At 35.9% G+C, this 20590-nt stretch overlaps 2 protein-coding genes across 15 annotated transcripts in view; one reads left to right on the top strand and one right to left on the bottom strand.

Moving 5' to 3' along the window:
- The window catches only part of RALGPS1 (Ral GEF with PH domain and SH3 binding motif 1), an 89082-nt gene that overhangs the window by 23925 nt on the left and 44567 nt on the right, over positions 1–20590 (top strand). The window lies entirely within an intron of this gene.
- On the bottom strand, positions 1840–19892 carry ANGPTL2 (angiopoietin like 2). Its single transcript, XM_052669342.1, has 5 exons — positions 19415–19892; positions 9572–10428; positions 3504–3697; positions 3045–3315; positions 1840–2586 (listed from the first exon to the last, which is right to left on the bottom strand). The coding sequence occupies exons 2-5, from the start codon at positions 10377–10379 to the stop codon at positions 2387–2389; spliced, it is 1473 nt and encodes a 490-aa protein (XP_052525302.1). The 5' UTR covers positions 10380–10428; positions 19415–19892; the 3' UTR covers positions 1840–2386.

Consider the following 20590-nt stretch of genomic DNA (forward strand, 5'->3'; position numbering starts at 1 on the left):
GAAAAGTATAGCATAGCTAAGTGCTATTTTAGAACTTAGCTTGCCAAAGTTTATTTTTTTTTCTCAGACTTTGTATCTCCAAAGTTAAATCACACCTTCCCACACTGACTTCTGTGTTTTATCTAGACAAAACTCTAGGCTTAATTACTCAGATTTTAAGTAACGTGGTTAGGGAATATGGTCATTTTAACAGAAGACTGTCAGCCTAGACATAGGTTTAAAGCTTGTCTTGAGTGTATACTATGGAGATGCATCTGTAGCAGTATTTACTTCTACAGAAAAGTGCCTGTAATAGTAAACTCGTGTTTTAAAAGTTGACAAGCATTTACCAGCAAGAAGTTCTTCCAGACTAACAGATACATGGCTAATATACCTGTTATGTGTATAAGAGGTGTGTTGTGCTCCTACTGTGTATGTGTTATGGTAGCATGTTACCAAAGGAGGACAAGAGAAGCATGGAATGTGAATGTGATCTCAGGATATTGCAAAGCTAAAATATTTTTAGGAAACTGATTGTTTAGTCATAGACATATGAAGAATTTAACATACATACAAACCATGCATATTAAAGAAGTTTAAAGTAGCTCTTCAAAGGTCGGTGTCAACCTATTTCATGCATTTGTTCTGACAAAAATACTGGTTATTGCAGACATCAGTAGGAATTTCACTGTGGTCAAGCTGTTTAGCCCGTAGGTGTGTATAGTGTTTCTTTTCAGAAGGTTAATTGTTTTCCAGAGTACCAGTGGAAGATAAAGCCTGAGTGGTATTTGAAGCTTGTAATTTGTGGCCTACCAAAAGCTTCTATTCTCTGGGATGTATGGAAATTCAGCATTTTTTTCTCAGCTAGAAATCACTTTATTTTTTGCCATATTTAGGCATTTCATGCATGAATAGTTGTATTGCAGAGTTTATGTGAATCATGAGGCAGAATTGTGTGAAATTAATTTGACTTTTTTGTGAGTAACCTGAACTAGAACAAGATGAAATCTGAGCATGTCAAAAAAACATTTTTTTGCTTTTTTAAAGGATTACAATATTATAGTTGTAATCTTATTTATTAAAAACCCTGCTTTCACTTATATACAGCATATGTTACTTCACACATCAGTTTAATGCACATCATAACTTTGTAAAGAAGTGATGAGGTAAAGAGAGAAAAGATATGTGAGCAAAAATACCTAGTGTCTTGCAGACTTACTAAAAGATGTACTGTGTTTCCAGGAGCTTTTGCTTTCCCTTGTACATGCATTCGTTAGCCTACATTTTTCATGATTGTCTCTGTTTTGAAGGGCTTGTTGTAACAATCTTTTAGAAATTTATCACAGAAGAATATTAGAATTATACCAGTCCATGTATCATAGTTGTTACGAAACTCGAAATATAGATTAATAAATCTGTATAATGATTTGACATCAATATTATTGTGAAATATGGCAAATAACTGTTTGTGGCTACGGATAACTTCTTTATGTAACTTTTATCTAATGGTTAAGAATATTAAATAGCTTATATATTGGTATCCCTCATTTGCCTGCAAAGTTGGGTAGTCAGTTTATATCCAGCCGTTTCTGATCACAGAGCCTATACAGCAGGTAATGACTGCATCTGGTGCAAAATATTGTCACAGTTATAGAGAGCAGTATAACACATTGGCTATACAGCATGTTATATCCATAGAAAATCTAGATTAGTTTACTTATGCAGCTACTTCATTTTAGTTAAAAAAAACAACAGAAAACATCTAAAATGCTTGAATCAGATATGAATTCTGATTTATAGGAACGGATTGTTAAAATGCTCAGAGTGAAGAGGAAAGACTGGACTTATCACAACAGTAAATTCAAGTTATACATACTAATTTTATTAATGTAAATTAACAAAGATTAAATTAGAATAATCACACTACTGTACATGTACCAGCTACCTAGTTCAAAGGATATGATTTCCTGCGTCAAGTAATTGCTCATAATAATAATAAACCTCTTGCTGTACAGTTTGTAAATTGAGAATATTTATACATAATATAACATTTAAAAATATTTAAGTGTTGTGGCAGTATTTTTAGCATCCAAATTTAATTTACAGGGCATAAAAACCAGAAAATCTCTCTACAGTCTATCTCGCACGTCAATTCTAACAGGCAAAATATAACAGCTTTTAGTATAAAGAGGGGTTCTGAATTTTATGTCACTTTCCTTTTTCTTCAGCTTTTATTTTCCTGGAATGATTCTTAGAAACACAATATACAAGCCCTCACATTTTAGCAATAAATGTACAATATCTTACATTCCTTATTATTTCTGAAAAGATAATTCCAGGTAATAAAAGTATAGCTTTACGTATTTTTTAGAACAGAACGAGAAAGCTAGCCAAAGGAAAAATTATTTCAGTGGAATGTGTTGGGGTTAGGTCTTATCATCATAACAACTTTCTTCAGTGAGTATGATCCCCCCCGGAATTCAGCCCAGTAAACGCCATCCTGATAACGACTGCGGTAGTGTCCGCCGCGATACCAAACTCCATTGAGATTTGAATGAGCACATGCGTTGTACCACCATCCTCCCTTTTGGTAATGAGCACAATTACCTGTAAAAGAGAGCTCCATTTCAGTCTCAGAAACAAAAATCTTATAGCAAGCAAAAAAGCTCAACGAAAATTGCATTTTTTTAAAACTATGTATTTACTAATGTGTAAACTGTGCGGTGTGTGCAAGGTGAACTGAGCCTTCGTCAAGAAGGGTCCATGTTCTGCAGACAGACTCACTAGTCTTGCTCTCCTTCACTGGAAAATCTGTTGCATTATTGTCTCAAATAACCCTCATAGTATTTTTTACAGACCCTTGTTTAATGTAATTTAATGCATATACAATGATGTTTCTGTGAGAATTTTTAATTAAATCAGTATGTATAGGAGTTGGTTAACACATCAGTTTGTCAGTTTCTGCTTCGTAAGTTAAATTCTCATTTTAAAAGTTGCCAGTTAAGTTTTATCTTTTGTGTACAGCCACAATATATTATACAAGAGACCAAAAAAGGCCTTGTTACCTGTGTATACATCATGGTCCCGGTCCAATGTGGTGAACTGTTTACCATTGTGCCAAGTGAAAGAGTCTCCTGCATTGCCATTGTAGCGTCCCAGTCTCAGCTTGTAATACTCACTTTCTGGCTCCAGTCTGAAGCTAGCATACTCAGCAAATACTTTTCGACCTGACCAGTCTTCCATTGTTATGAGCAGTTTGTAGTTGCCTTGATTTGTTAACCAATAAATATTTTCTAGGCCAAGCCAATATTCTCCATCTATATTACCAAATCCTTGCTACAAAGGAAGCAAGAGAAGCATGTTAGTACTGTGTCTGCTTTATTGGTAAATCTGAATGTATTCTTAAGTAGATAGCAAGCTCCTTTTTAAGTAAGCTGTCAGCCAGACTTTAAACCCATCTGTTAAGTTACTTTACCAGTAACTTTTAGAGGGTAGAAGACATTAAACTTCTCACTTGTCCTAACCTTGTATGTCTCCCAGTTTCTGAAAAAGTTGACAGAACCATCCAGCCGTCTTTGAATGACTGTCCAGCCACCGGGGTCATGCCGTTGATCACACCAGACCTGCATGAGTCGGTTTGTGTTTTCTGGTTTTACAAGGTAGATGGAGCTTGTGTCATGGCCATCTTCTAATGCTTGTAGACAGTCTCTCCAGGGTCCTGTATCAAAACAGTAAGAGTGCAGTCACAATGTAATTGAGCATAACTTAAATACAGAGCAGTGTTTGAATTGTTAGCGTTTTTCTGTGCTTTTTAGAGTGTATTTCCACATTTGTTGTTTGTGGCTTTTTTTTTGTCTTATTGAGGCCATGGTGAACACTAAGTCTTTTGAGGCAGATTACTTCATTGTAATGTTATTGCTGGAACGTTTCACGATGAATTACTGATACAGGTAGATTCTTAAGGCAGCGGAATTCTAATAACATTGGTTATATTTTCCAAGAAACCAAATAGGAATTACTCTAGATGAATGCTAATATTTTAGGAAAGAGAATGATAAGAAGGAAGGATTGTCAGATTTCTCTTCTGAGCAGTCACTGTGAAGCATATGTTGCTGCTTAAAGTATCTTCCTTTTAAAATTATTTCAGTTGATCTACTCTTTTTTTTTTTTTTTTTTTTCATAATTCATTGTCTAACACTGAAAGTGGAAGTGCTGCTGTTGCAGTTAGTAAATGAAGTAGTAATAAATTAGTTTCATGGAATGGTCTGTGTTTTCTGTTGTTGTTGTTTTGTCTTTTTAACAGTATCAGAAGTTAGTGTACCAGGAGACAATCCAATTTTTTTATCTGTGGCAGTAGTGTGTTCTTGTTTCCTCTGTCATGCTCACAGATTGCAATTTTGTATTCCTGCTAGGCTACTTCTCTATTTTTGTTGTGGCTAACTGTTCAGATTTCGGGAAACACTTATGCAGATGCAGTGTTCTGGGACACAGAGGTAGAAGGAGATAGGTGTAATGAGTGCTGGCATCACAGAATCACAGAATTGTAGGGGTTGGAAGGGACCTCCAGAGATCATTGAGTTTTTTAATTTTTTTTTTTTTAGTTTAATAACTAGTTTAATTTATTTAAAGTTTTTATGGTTTTATGTATTTGTAGATTTTTTTTTTTTATGTTATGCTTATCCATGGAGTTGAGTAAATTTCAGTTGTATTTTGAATGCTGGAGCTGTGTACTTATCTATGTACTTTATCAATTATTTTCTTATGGAAGGTACTGAGCCAGCAGTAACAGATATTGCCGTTATATGGAAGACAAATAAAAGGAATTGTGTAAATTTCTTCACACTACATACATGCTATACGCTTGCTTTTCCTGAAAAGCAAGAATGGTCCTCACTTGAACTACTGAGAGAATCCTGGTTTTTCAGATCAGTAGTTTTGGAGAAGTCACTTCAAGGGAGTAAAGCAGGCCTTTGAGATGTAGTACCTTTGTAATCAATATGTCTTTCAACAGAGAACACACATTTAACATCAGAAATATTTTTGAGTGGTTTTGTAGGATGGAGATGCGTAATGTGACTGTGCATTTATATTACATGAAGACCGTAGTAGTTTTTGATAACTAATAGTCTGACATCTTCAGTATGGCTTTGGACTTGCATCCATCTGTGCCCACAGAAATAAAATCTGTCCTAAGATAAGTTGAGGAACACGAAGTATATTCAACATATGTTTGTAAGTAACTTTGCTAACTCAGCATAATTACTTTTTCCAGCCATGTTGTTTTGTTTTGCATCTGCTTAATTTCTCTCTTCTGTAGCCATTAATTGTTTGGATTGTATTCATTTGGATGAATGTACTTTTGGCAGTTAAACTGCTTGTTATTTTGTATTATTTAATTATTTGAGACCCATACAATTTAATTATTAATGAGAAAGAGGATAAATCTTGCTGTATGTAAGCATTAACTCCCAGATAATTCCAACCCAACAATGAAAAGTGGTTTCTGAAGACAGAACTTGTGTTCTTAAAAGAATTTTATATTAAAGTGGACAGAAAAGTTTCTCTAATCATATTCTATTCCTCGATTTTTAACTGGAATAATTAAACGGTGCCAAACAGTATATTTTTATATGCTTTTCTAATATTTGTTTTAAAAATAAAAAGCAGAGTTGTATGACTTAATTGTATTTTGTCCTTTAAATTTTTCTATTTTTGGCCCAGTATTCATGAACTGAAAGTGTTCTTCAGATTCACATAATTCTGCTTTGCACCATCTTCAGTCTGCAAAATGTTTCACTAAAATGAGTTAGGTTTCAAGCTTTTACAAATATCTGCCTTTGTTAGAACACAGTAGTCATATGTCATGCTTAATAGGTAACTGGAAGCTTGGATTTGTGTAGCTTTTAGTTAATTTAAAATCATTAATAGGAATGAAAGAATGTGAGGTGTTTAAAAACAGAGAATTAACTCAGGAATACAAATCTGACTTTCTATGCAGGTTGCGTGCATAATTAACTTAAATGTTGCTTATTGTTCGATATTTATTGCCCATCTCTTCCTAGGGGTTCCAGGATATTACATTTTTTTCATTATATTTTTAGGAACATTTGACATGGGTACATGTTTAAATGCTTGTTATCTAAAATGTACTGAATACTTAAAATACTCTACAAAGTGAAGTCACTTACAAAAATGGGACATCTACAGTATTTGAAACTGTATTTCTTGTCTTGATAGAAGAACATCTTCAGCCTGTTTTTTTTTTTTCCCCGATTTGTTACATAATCCCAACTGAATTCAGAAAAAATTTAACATATGCTACCATCCATCTCTTCATTCTTCTATCTGTGCTGTATAGATTACACTTATGCATACTGAAATTGTAAAATTACTGTTATGGCTTCTAACTTTGTTGCATCTATCATTTTCTATGTTTTCTGCATACTGGATATGTTTTTTTGTCAAATACTGTACTTTTTTTTCTTTCAAATTAACCCTTTGCCTTACTTTTTTTTTTTCTGTTAAGTAGTCATAGTACTAAAAGCAGTTCAGATAGACAAAATAATGAATGTCAGTGGATTTATTATGGGAATGATTAACAGAGATATTACAGTACATAGCTGTTTATAGGAATTCTCAAATCTTATGTTCCACTTAAGTTTGTTCCACTAATGTTCTACTAAGTTTGAACCCAGCAAGCAGGGATGGACTGATTGAAAATTTGAAATGGAAAACAGTGAAAGCAATCTTTGATCATGAAATAAGGAAGTCTGTAATTCTTAATAAGGAATAGTAGGAAACTAAAGAAAATGAGTTCAAATGCATCAAACTTCAGCAAATTCAGAAGAGTGTGCAGAGAAAATTATCTAGACAATGCAAAGTGTTTAGAAGTTCATTAAGAAGTATCTGTTGAGGACACTGCAGTGGATTTTTTTCTGTTGTAGAAGGCTAAGGAAAACTGATGTGGCTAGATCATAACTTTCTAGTAGCACTGAAAACATGAAGAAAGCTTAAACAGAGCAGATGCTAGGATGATTGCTGATGCACAGTAATAAGTTTAAGATCAAGGGAAAATATTGATGTGCTTCTTTTTGATGAAGACTGTTAACGGATTAAAATTAAGTGGCACCTAATACCTTTCTTCCATTTTGATTTAGTTTTTGTTGAGAAGGTCATGTAGCTTTAGATGTTTGATGGAACTAAGTAGCTTTAGCAACAGTTGAGAACTTGAGAAGTACAAAAAGGACTGGACAAAAATGTATATGTTCTGGTTTTTTTGAGTGACTGGACAGTCGTGGTGGGTTTTTTGCTTGCGTGGTGGTGTTCATGGCTTGGTGCTGCTTTCTTTCCCATTTGTTTTTCCTATTTCGTTCCAGTTGCCTATAGTGGACTGGATGAAGTATCCTTCTGGGCATTAATAGTGGGTAGGGGCTTTGAGATATGTTTGGAAAGTAGAGAACATTCTGGATGTTGAGCAAGTTTTAAAATGTTCCTTGCCCACCAAAAAGCTTGGGAAAAGGGGAATTGGGAAATGAAAGGCTAGATAACTTAGCTTCACTTCTTGGCATTTCCTTGAACAAATCAAACTAGATTCTAGCTACAAACTAGGAAATAGAGAGATTAATAGCAGAGTGGATTTGTACAGAGCAAGTGTGAAACTTCTTTTTCTAGTAATTATGTCAGTGAAGAGAAAAATAACAGATGTCAAATCAAATTGGGATTTGACTTCTGAAGGTCAACATGATAGTCAACTAGATAAACAGCATTTCTCAGGCAAGTATCATGGACTTCTACCATACTGCAAAGTGACCCATGACTCAAAATATTTGTTTGCAAAAAATGAAGATGCTGTATGAAGATAAATCAGCAAAGGTACTATGCATGTGAAATCTGTTCTGTTCTGCTGTGTGATAGTACAGCCTCAAGTTTGTTGATGTTCTCCTGAACGTGATTCTTCATTCAGACTGTTAGAACATAGGTGTTGATGTGGATAGTTTTTTGTGGAAGGCGGTTGGTTATTACCATAACATCCTTTGGTTAAGTAATCTTAGTTGACTTTTTTTCCTGGCCTTTAGAAAGGTATTGAGATTTCTTTCTATTGAAAACAATAGTAATAGAAAAATAGAATCTCTAGGACTTTATTTTCCTTTTTATTTGCTATTCATCTAAAGTAAACTGGCTCCATAACCAGCATCAACAAAAATGTATTTGTAAAATCACAGAATCTCAAAATAGTTGTGACTCAAAAAGGACTTAAAAACTTGAGAGCAAAAGCAAACATAACTTCTTCCTTTTTTAAGAAAGAATTAAAAATTGAAGTTTCAGGACAGTGAATTTATCTGCATTAGGAATAAATAAAATACTTTTAAAATTCTTTTTAAAATATTTTTAAATTCTACTCTTGTCAGTTTTATTAATTCCTACGCTAAAAAATGTTTTAGCTGGAACTGAGGTTTATGAGATAGTTGTAAACGCTGCAAATAAAGACTTAACAATGAAGACTGAAGGAAGCATAAAATCGCTGTTTAAAATGAAGCCACCTGTTACCATTTTGTGTTCTTGAGGAAAAAAGCACAATGAGGTAGAAAAATAAAAACTCTATTAGAACATCAGTTAAATAGGTTCTTAAGTTGTTCATTCTGAAGTCTCATTTGCTTCACTGGGAGTGTCTTCATCGATTTTGATTAGCTTTTTATTAACTCAAATGGAATACTGTATCTAGATCTAAGGGCAACTATTCTAAGGAATCTGAATACCAAATGTTACTTGAATTCAGACTGAAGTCTAAAACTTTTGTTTAACTCTCCAAATTTACTGTAATCTCTTAGTCTGTTCCATTGTCTCATCCACCTACTCATATTTTCCACTTTCTGTTCCCTAATAAAAGGTTTGGAAATAAATCAAACTGATACTGTTAGCATAAGTTTAGGAAAGTCAGGCTTTAGCAATCTGAAATATGAAAGCTGTTATATCATGCAGATTGAACTCTGCCCAAAGAATCTTGTGCTAAAAGAAACAGTAAACAGTATTTTAGATACTCCAGATGATTATCAGTTTATCAGTTACATTTACTTTTTCATATATTGTCAGTTTCTGAGGTATCCTGTCTCATACTGCAGATTTTTTTAATATCATGTTTAATAATTTGTACCAGTAACAAATTTGAAAGTGGTTTAACTTTTTTTTTTTCTCACAAGAGATGGCCTTACATCTTTCTATAATCTTAACTGACGTAATATAGTACTAACATAATGACTAAAGAAGTTCTGAGTGATTGTACTGAACTTTTTTTATGCTTAAAAGGAGCAGATTAGAACTTTGTTGCAAAATGTGTTAAAGTATTTTCATTATGTAGTAGCAGCCACAGTTCTGGTGGTCCAAGAAATTGAAAGTCCAGTCATACTGCTACGTCTCAGGCTGTAAGCTCTCCCAAAGAGTTTTTGTCATTTCTGCAGCTGGTACAGTCAGCTCAATTTATGCAGACAGTGTCAGGTCTTAGAATCTCAATCAATTCAAAATCATTTATTTTGCTAAATGTTTCCTACTCCTTATTCTTATAAATTAATAAAGACATATCAGTAACATTACTTACCAGATGGTTTATCAGTTGAAGTGGGAATACTAGTAACTGCAGGCATGGTTGGTAAGGTAGGTGGCAGAACCTTTAAGTTCTGATCACTCTGAATCTCATTAGTAGATATCTGATTAATCATACGATTGTAAGTAGGAGGCTGGTACACTTTGCTTGGCGGCTGTGGAGTTTGTGGCAGAGGCTTTATGGATGGCATTCTTTGACAGTATTCTTCTAGCTGGTTAATTATTATTGACTGATTATTTGCAATTGTCATCAAATGTTGATACTTGTACTCTAAGTCTTTGTATTTGTTTGCAAGCTGCAGCATGTCTGCAGTTTGATTCAAAATCTTATTCTCAAGTTGGGAAAGTTCCAAGGCATTGTCCCGTTTTCGGATAATTTCATGTAATAACTGCATATAGAGTTGTGTGACACGAGAGTTCATATTTCTGCTCTCTTTTCTTAAGAGCTTGACCTCATTAACAATCCCACCATCTACCTCTACCAGTTGCTGGAGAGTTTCTATTTGTCTCTTTTGTTTAAGGAGTTCATTGTTAAGTAACTGTAATTCTTGTTTATTTACCCTGTTTTCAAGGAGAACCTCAGGTTCCTTAGAATTCACACAAATGGCACCTGTCACTCTCTGTTGAGGTACAATAAAGGTATAGGTACACTTGTCCTGTGGATCACTGGAACGCTTGTATCTGTTCATATAAATGAATTCTTGTTCTCTTTCCTCATCATTGTCTTCAAATTCTTGTGTTTTGCTAGCAGCAGTTCCTACAGCAGCTATAAGCATGAAACAGATGAATTTTGTTGTCATCATGATCCTCTATTTCTGGTCAAATATTCTTCTGCAAAGAACTTCATAAAATCTGTTTTAAAATAAATTTAATGTAAGTAACAAATTGGAAATTCAGTCCATGCTTAAAAAAAGAAAAAATAATTTGTTCTATAACTTAACATACAGTATAATATTGCATCATAATTAGTTTGACTATGAACAGATGAGGTAATTTTCTTGTACAAGTACAAGTTCATGTCAGCTAGTGGGGATGTCATCAGAAATGAGATATTTTGCTATTATCACGACTACAGCAGTTAAGAGTTGCCAGTTTATCTAGAGCCTGTGAAGAATCACAAAAAATTAAGTTTGAAATACCAGTCTTTGAAGAGTCCTTACTTCCAAGCAAGTACCACAAAAGTTTCCAAGATTGGTGTGTATGTTTGGTGGCCCTGCTAGGCAGGGGGGTTGGAACTACATGATCCTTGAGGTCCCTTCCAACCCGGGTGACTGATTGTGTGATTGTGTGATTGTGTGATTGTGTGATTGTGTGATTGTGTGATTGTGTGATTGTGTGATTGTGTGATTGTGTGATTGTGTGATTGTGTGATTGTGTGATTGTGTGATTGTGTGATTGTGTGATTGTGTGATTGTGTGATTGTGTGATTGTGTGATTGTGTGATTGTGTGATTGTGTGATTGTGTGATTGTGTGATTGTGTGATTCGCATTTTCATTTTAAATATATACATATATTAAATACATAATAAAATACATTTTAATTTCCTAGACGTACAAATATAATCCTTAAATGTAAACAAAAGGTAGATAAATCTGTGCTGTTTGAAGTTGTAAAAATATTAATTAGCTCATTTGAAATATTTTATGGCTGCAGAAATTATTGCTAAGGTGAAATAATACAATTTTAGTTTGGTCTGCTGTATTGAACCTTATAATAAAAATTGGGGGGGAAAAAAGTGGAGAAAATTGCACTTGTCCTTAATTAAAACCTCTACTGCCCAAATACCATGGGCAATAGAATCTCTTGTTTTTCCAAACTAGTGTGATTGATAACTAAAATTTGTGTTTGTGTTTTGCATAAATTTACGTTTATTCTGGCTCACTGGAATTACAGTCTTTGCACTCAGCCTGATTTTAATGATCTCTCCTTTGGAAGGGGAGAAATGCATTTAGATGCACATGGGGGACAAAGATGACCCACAGCTAATTAAATCAGCTGCTAGTGTTTACTGACATGCTGCTATAGGTCTATTACGATGAAATTACACTAACTTCTTTTCTATGAGGAACTTAATACTTGAGGTGAAAATCTGAGGCCATCACAATCTTTCAAAAATATAACTAAATACTGCAGGTTCATAGGCACCAGTCTTCCAGGAAGTGTGAAGTTGGCACTAGTGCTACTGCCACGAGTGAGAACATTCTCTTATCAGCTGCATGAATAAGTATCATATACTTCTTTGATATCATATATTTCTAATAGCGTGGTTAATTTTAACATTTGTGTGTGTGTGTATATATACATATATTCTATTTTATACATATATATATATATATATATATACATCATAGGAACCGCAAGGTGGTAAAAGACTTCCAAAATTATCTACTCCAACTGTCCATCTCTCACCAATATTTCTCCACTAAACCATGTTCTTCAGTACCACATTTAGATGTTTCTTCAGCACCTCCAGAGACAATGACTCCAGAGAACCTCACCTTCATTGGTATCTCATTTCAGTGCCTGACCACACTTCTGGAGATGTTTTTCCTAATATCCAACTTGAACTTCTCTTTGTGCAACTTGAGACCGTTCCGTCTGATCCTTTTGGTGTTATCTGGGATAAGAGGTCAGCCCCACACCTTGCTGCAACCTCCTCTCAAGGAGCTGTAGAGGGCAATAAGGTCTCCCCTGAGCCCTCCCTTCTCCAGCTAAACAATCCCAGCTCCCTCAGCCACTCCTCATAAGACCTGTGCGGAGTCTGGAGCACAGCTTTGTTTCCCTTCTCTGGATATGCTTCAGAGCCTTGAGATCTTATAGTGAGGGGCCCAAGACTGAATACAGTACTTGAGATGCAGCCTCACCAGACCTCAGTACAGAGGGATGATCACCTACCGACCTGCTCTTAGTGGCAGCACTATTTCTGATACAAGCTAGGATGCCATTGGTCTTCTTGGCCATCTGGGCATGCTGCTGTCTCATGTTTAGCTGAGTGTTGACCAACATTCCCACATCCATTTCTTCCACAGTCTTCCAGCAGGCTCTAAGCCTGCAGCATTGCCTGGAATATTTCTTGTATTTCTATACAGATGGGCTGTTACTGCAAATGTCTCTGGCATAGTGAGTGTAAAATGGGCTTTGTTTCAGTGTTTGAATTGAAATACCTTTCTTTCCCTCAAAAAATGCAACTATTCTGACCTGCTGAAAGGATTTTTTTTTTTTTAAGAATGGTTTAAGAAAAAAATGGAATAGAGTTAATTTGCCTCATCTTAACATTTCAAAGTCATTCAAAATGAAGATAACCATCAGTAAATGACATCAGCATGATCATAGCAAGCTAAAATGCTTCTCTCTCTCATCACAGAATTGTAGGGGTTGGAAGGGACCTCTAGAGATCATCGAGACCAACCCCCCTGCCAAAGCAGGTTCCCTAAACCAGGTCGCACAGGTAGGCGTCCATGTGAGACTTGAATATCTCCAGAGAAGGAGACTCCACAACCTCCCTGGGCAGCCTGTTCCAGTTCTCCATCACCCTCACCGTAAAGAAGTTCTTGCAAAACATCCTATGCTGCAGCTTATGTCCGTTTATTCTTGACCTGTCTCCATGTACCACTGAAAAGAGACTGGCCTCACCACTATGGCCCTCACACCTCAGATATTTATGAACCTGGATTAGATCACCTCTCAGTTGTCTTTTCTCAAGGCTAAATAGACCCAGTTCACTCAGCCTTTCTTCATAGAGAAATGCTCCAGGACCTTCACCATCTTCGTGGCCCTCCGCTGGACTCTTTCCAAGAGATCCCTGTCTTTTTTGTACTGGGGAGCCCAGATCTGCACGCAGTGCTCCAGATGAGGCCTTACCAGGGCAGAGCAAAGGGGGAGGATCACCTCCCTCGACCTGCTGGCCACGTTCTTTTTAATGCACCCCAGGATGCCATTGGCCTTTTTGGCCACAAGGGCACACTGCTGGCTCATGGCTGATCTGTCGTCCACCAGGACGCCCAGGTCCCTCTCCACAGAGCTCCTCTCCAGCAGCTTATCCCCCAACCTGTATTGGTGCATGCAATTATTCCTCCCTATGTGTAAGACTCTACACTTGCTTTTGTTGAACCTCATCCGGTTTCTTACTGCTTAGCTCTCCAGCCTGTCCAGGTCTCGCTTAATGGCAGCACAGCCTTCAGGCGTGTCAGCCAATCCTCTCAACTTTGTATCATCAGCAAGCTTGCTCATGATCTTGTCTGTATGTCATCTTTTTCTAAGGTGCTCTTCCTATAAAAGGAAATGTTGGAAATAAAAGTACATTTGTAAAAGAATGCTTTACAAACAGAACAAACAGAAATGTTCTGGTTTCATGTCTTCCTGCCAGCAGACTGTTTATGAAACAGTGCTGTGTCTTTCATTCTTTCTACTTGTTGATTTGAGGGGAAAAAAAAAGTTCAGAATGAAGACTATTTGTTCCATATTATGATAGGCTATATCAGATAAATAGCGTTTCTTCATAGTTAGATTCAAACAAACTTGTTAATTAATGTGCTTGTTTGCAAAATTCTGAATGATGAGTCTTTTAGGGAGGAAAAAAGCTTGCTAGGGTTAGTGGGGAGGGTAGTGAGATAAGCACTTCTGAGAAATGTTTTAATGTTTTTGAGTTGCTTCCTCTTTTTTGAGACTATGAAATTCATAGGACATCAGGATTTCCTTCTCACGAGAGACAATGGTCTTACCTATTAGATATTAGATTAGTACACTGGCTTTCTATTTTCTTCTGTTGTATTGTGCGAAGTAATTGCCTGTACTCTTTTGTCCTTAACTAGTGCTGCTTCTTGCTGATAATTCATTTCTTCCTGTTTTTCTGGCTAAGCCCCGCTCTTTCTCTCTCCCCTTCCTATCAACTCTTCTGCACTGGACTAGGAGGAAACTGTATTGTAATCAAGTTCATCACCATTGCAAAATCCCTCTTAGTTATTTGCAGATTTTCAACTTCGCTATTTGCACAAGAGGGCATCATATAAAGGCATGTTTAGAGGTTTGGTGCGAATTTTCTTTGCTGGAAATGTCTTTCTCCTATCAGAACTTCTCCAGCAAACAACCATGCAAATGAAAACAGAAGTGAAAGAATCTTAAGAAAGAGAAGTGCAATTCTAATTAATAATACAATAGAACTTCTGATTAGAAAAGGTAAGAGAATTGTAAGCAGTTTTACATTTAGATTCTGGCAGTTCAATAGTTGTGTCCTCCTCACAACATTGTTTTACAAGAGCTGAGTTGGTACACTGCCAAGCGCATACTAGTGCAGATGCAACTAAAGTTAGTTCTGTTGATGCTTACCACACTTGGTAGTATTTATTACTCAGATGAAAACTTGGTTTGTTTTTACCTGAATAACTGCATCTGTACAAAAACATCTGGCAGCACCACTGTGTTTTATGTTAACTTAGAGCTAAGTGTTTTGGTGATATTTCAAGTTGTAGACCAAATGTTGGTCTATTTATGTATACAGCTGAAAGAAGGTAACAGTGAGTTGGTTTGTTTTCTCATTCATTGTTCGCTCAACTGAGGATGTTTCATGACCTGCTGAAAAAAGGAAACAAATTTTCTGAAATGGTTATTGAATGCTACAGCTTTTAATTGTTTTTTTTTCCTGTCTTTTAAATGGAAAAAGCAAATAAAATCATTATTTGGCTTTGCTTGGAAATGATCGCCTATTCTGTACTCTATCATACTTGAAGAAATTTTGGTTAGTCAAAGTATATATTACTTTCTGATTGCTATGAATATATTGAAACTTACAGATGATATTTCAATGAGAGTTAAGTATTTTACCATCTGAAATTAACAGCTGCTTCTCATCTTGGACTTCATTACTGCCGCAGTCCTGAAATGGTGAAGTTAAAAATATTTCTGTTTGCAAAGTATTACTGTTTGACAAATGTTCAGAGTTGTTTTTCTTTTTTAAATTGGCTTACCTTAAGAGAAAGTGTGAAAGGTAGTAATGTCAACAGTGTGAGTTTTTACACTAGTGCAGAATGTGCACTTAATTGTAGACATTCCAGCATGTGTACCTTTTTTTCCGTTGTTTATTCTGATTTCATTTTTCCAAAGTAGACACACACATATTTTATTCAATAATTTCTGTAAGTTTTTCTGAAGTATTTTACCTATGCATTTGAGTTTCATGTGAAAATGAGAGTGAGTGTATATATGTATGAGATGAAAAGTATAACTTGGAATAATATAATAAGGTATAACCATTTTTAAAAATTCCATCAATAACCCATCAGTGCTATAGCTGTTCTCTCTTGATGTATTTTTTTAAATAAAATGGACATTTGCAATATAACTCTAGAAAGAAAAGGTTTTATGAAAGCCTCTGTATGTATGATCAGTACTTCTGCGCATAGATCTCAAGTAGTTTTGTAATGTTATTTCAGCTATTGAGAGATTCACCTCTTATATCAGAGAGTCTGTAGCCTTTTTTTAATACCTACACACTGTGATCCACAAAAAAACAGAGAAAACAGGGAAACCAGTGAATGGTGACTAAGCAGTGAAATCAGTTTTCCTTTATTTTGTATTATGAGTCAGTTCAAGGAGGAAATGTTTTGACATTTAAGGAAGACATCACCTGTAATATAGCGTTTTAAAGACATACTATAGCAAAATAATGAGCTCTGTAAATCCTGTGTTGAAGACCTTCCCTTAGACAAATATGGAAAAGACTTGACTGAATTTCATATCAAAATACAGTTTTAATCAGTATGAATTCCTTCTACAGATAGAGTACTTAGAGGAAGCAGTAGGCTAAAAGCACTTCACGTGCTTCTTGCTGCTGTTCTTGTTTTTCTATATATAGTAAACTGTCATTAAGCTAGAGGACTGTAGGTATGCAAATATCAGGCGCTGAGATATATAAACGTAGCTTCTGTCCAAATGATAAATGGCACTGTATCTACTCTTGGAGACTGCTTTACACAAAGGGATTTCTAGGGACTTCATTAACCATTGTTATATGGTTATTCAATACTGTGTAGTTAACCTTACTGCAAAGATAATCTGATCGAAATACTTAACCAATTTGGTTTGAGGAGCAAAACTTAAGATTTTGTCATATGATGAAGATAGCAATTTAAAAAAAAATATTTTTAAAGGTTTGTATATTGCAAGGACCCAAGGATACCGTTTTTGTCTATCAGGCTTCAGTTATCATAGTCATTATAAAGAAAGTAGTTTTCCACCTGACTTTTTACACTTAAGCAGGAGTGTTTGTAACTGTCAAAGCAAAATAAAATTCCCTATTTAACTTACGACTTATAATAACAACTGTTCTTAAAAACTAGTTGCTACCATCTTTCCTCATTGCTATTCAATTTCCTTAAAAAGGCACCCAGAGTACACACGTCACACCTAAAAAATTAGTTTCGTTATTATTTTTATTACTTTTATTATTTCTTGTCACCTTTTCTTTTTGGGGGGCTGGCAGAGTTCAACATGGCTTTAGTTTCCTTAAAGAATTAGAGACAGATGAGATTTGACACTGTAAATTTATTCCTGCCCTTGTGAGTCAGAGCAGGATGAACAATTCACAGGACTTACAGTGCAGACTGAACTTCTGAGTTTACGTGCAGGTCTAACATGTCAGAGCTGAAAGTACTGATACCTCCAAGCTTTTTAGAAATACTCAGATAGATAGAAAAAAATATATATATACATATACAGGATATATATATATATATCCTGTATATATATATATCCTGTGTGTGTGAAAGATGACATGCTTGCTATTTGCACACTGCTAGTATTTTCTGAGATTTCCCTGTATGATTGTTTTGACTTAGAGGAAAAAGAAAAGTTGCATACAGATGAGTTTGATTTGCTGCATTAGTACACACTGTGACAAAATTCAGTTCTGTTGGCTAATCAGTATTTTTTTTTTGTATATCAGTCATATTTAGTGTGCTGGGGTTAGCAGTCATTTGGAGGGCTGGCTTTCCCTATACGCACTCCATGCTGTGGGATATTGTGTGTGGTTTCCTCAAGAATTTAGATGCATGAATGAATGCATAGTTACAAAAGATGCAGTATTAGATCTTACAGCAGTTTTGCTTGAAAACATAAGCTATCTGACTTGATTGTGTGTTGACACATAATTTGGGATGTTTATTGTAGAGAAGAAACTGTTTTCTTCACTGTTTCTTTAATGCTTTTGTGTTCTATGGTGAAAGGGTGTGAAGGATTGAATTATATTAATCTATTAATTTTTCAGGTAGTCTTCATTTTCGGTGTGATTACTTCATTTTTGCTTGTATTGTATTTGAAGGGGAAGGAACTTCCATCAATACTGCTTTTAGTTCAGAATTAACTCCTGCAGTTGATTTTTTTCAATGAAAATTACTGCTGTACAAAAACCAGAACACCACATTTTTCAGCTTGGTAAAAGCACAGCAGTATGTGCATGCCACGTGTATTAGGAAAAGTTTTAAGGTTTTGATGGAAGTATAATAGGGATAGGAAAGGGCTGACACGTAATGGCATGCAGTTTCAGTTACAGAAGGGTGATGTAAAAGGAAGTTTAACTCCAAGTTTATTGGGCGGAGTGATTTTTGTTCGTTTTGTCACTAGTTACTTGCTTCCATTCTAAGCCATGCCAGGCTTCTGACGGAAACCTATTAATTGCTTTGGAAGCTTTGACTGTAATGCATTCTGTACTTTCTATACTTCGCTTTTTTTGTCCATTTAAATTTGTGTTAAAATCTTGGTTGAAAAAACTAGTTCATTATTCTTAAAAGAAGGATTTTTGTCACTGAGGGGAATGGATTAGTAACGAAATGCTTTAGAATGACAGTGCCTTCCTTCCTGCAGAACTTTTGTTTTGAAATAGTGCCAGCTGCTGCAGGAAACTTCATAAAATTATGTATCCTTTGCTGCCATGTAACTTTTTAAAGTTTTTTTGCAAAAGTATAAGGCTTTTTTTAGTTACAAGATTACCCAAAAGGAATTTTAGTCATTGTTAGTGGATTGTTCTTTGTGCTTTACTAGAGTTCTGTTCTAGACTCAGAATGGAGTTACTGAGAGCACTGCTTTTGTTATTACTTCCTTTAGCAGCGGCCTCACCTTATTTTCACTTAATCCGATCACCAGCAAAAAGTATTCATAGTGTGTGCACTTAGATGTACACTTAGTACATAATAGCCCTTAAACAGATTCATATTTTTGTAAATGTGAACCTTTTTGCTCACGAAAAGTAGTTGGATTACACAGTAAATTTTTACATAAAAATACAGATGCTATGTTGGGTTTTTTTTTTTTTTTTTTTTTTTTTTGTAATTAAACTTTACTTTGTAGACTCTTCAAAGTTCCAGGAACTGTTGTGTCCCTTTGATCAGGCGTAAGTGTGTGAAAGAATGCAGATTTCATTATTTTTAATACTAGCAGTCCGTTACAAAAGTTACTATTAGAAATCAGAATGTCCTAAAAAGTTTCCTGAGAAACATGCAGCATTCAAAAGCTTTTGCAGCCAGTTTGAAGCACTAAGCCCAAAGTTACATGCAGAATTAAATAAGGTAAGATAAATGTCATATTCGAGAAAATAATGGCAATGTTGCTTTTCAGTGCTTAGTTTCATAAAATCTCTCAATTATTTCCACAACAAAATCTGTATGTGCTCATTCTTATTTTGTGAAAATGGAAGAAAAGAGGTCTGTTGCTAGTACTAGAAAGCAGTAGTGTAATGTCTTTGAAAAGCCTTCATTTGCTCACATGCAAACAAATCAGTCTTTGGACACTCAGCATACAAAAAACTGCATATTTTAGATTTAATCCATTGGTACTATGCATTCTTACCCTGCCTCCTTAGTCTTCTTTCTTCTGTCCTTAGCGAGCTTTCATCAAAGCTGGTCAGTACCGTTGGTCCACAGGAGCCGTGACATCTCACTTGGCTGTTGGTATCATACACACAACTCTTCTGTGACGGTAGCCTGAAGTCTATAGCCAAAAAGCTTTATATGCTGCACTGAAGTTGAATAAGCAAATATCTAGATGTTCTACAAAAATATTCCCTTTCTTTTTTTTTTTTTTTTTTTTTAAAGATTTTTCACAGCTTGGCCATGTGTCTGTACAGTATTACTGTTGAGACACAGGCTTCCTTTTGGTAGGAGAGAACTCGGCATTCTGGTTTTAAAATCGTGATTTCATCATTTCTTGCAAGGCTGAAGCAGCCTTATTTGAACTTCAGTTCCTTTGTGGGAGACTTACATCTGGGGAGGGGGAAGCACGCAGCAGGCCGATAGGCTCTGGTTGGCTGGATGAGCCTTTCCTCCTCCCCCTGGCGCTGGGGATCCACAGGCGAAAGGCGCGCGCGGGGCCTCCCCTCCCGCCAGCGGCGCAGCAGAGGCGGGCCGGACCCGGCGGCGCTCTGACCTCAGCGCCCGCCCAGCGCGCTGCGCGGGGCTGCCCCGGGGCCGGGCCAGGCGCTGCGGGCCGGCTGCAAGATGGCAGGGCTGTGCCAGTGTCCTGCTCGAGCAAACGAGCGTTTTGCTTTACTCCTGGTGCTGCGTAACCTATTGCATTTGTGTGCATTTTTCTACACTCTTTTTTTGTAGCTGAGACGTCTTAACCACAAGTCATGACCATTTGTTCCATAGCATTAAAAACGGGAGAAAATTCGAGCCAGGCAAATTGCCCCTTATGTTGTTGCTGTTGATTAAATAATCAGTGATAATCTCAAGGAAAGTTATTTTTTCCTGTGGTAGTTCCAGAGTGTTAGGAAGAAATCCCAGAGATGGTGTGAGTCTGGGTTGGACTTTTAGGTGAAATAAGATGTTAAAATGTGTAACTGCAAAGGATTTGTCTCCAAAATGTTGGAGTGTGGCGGAATGCTTCCTGCTTTTTGCAAAACGTTATGAGTAGAGAGAAGGAACGTATGTAGGTAGTTTCAAAAGTAATGCTTCCAGTTTATTTTCTTGAAAACTTCAACAGATACAAAGAGCATGATAGCATTACTTGATAGAGCAAATTCTC

The sequence above is a fragment of the Tympanuchus pallidicinctus genome, unplaced genomic scaffold (genome assembly GCF_026119805.1).
Source record: "Tympanuchus pallidicinctus isolate F22 unplaced genomic scaffold, pur_lepc_1.0 scaffold8, whole genome shotgun sequence".
Classification (NCBI taxonomy): Eukaryota; Metazoa; Chordata; class Aves; order Galliformes; family Phasianidae; genus Tympanuchus; species Tympanuchus pallidicinctus.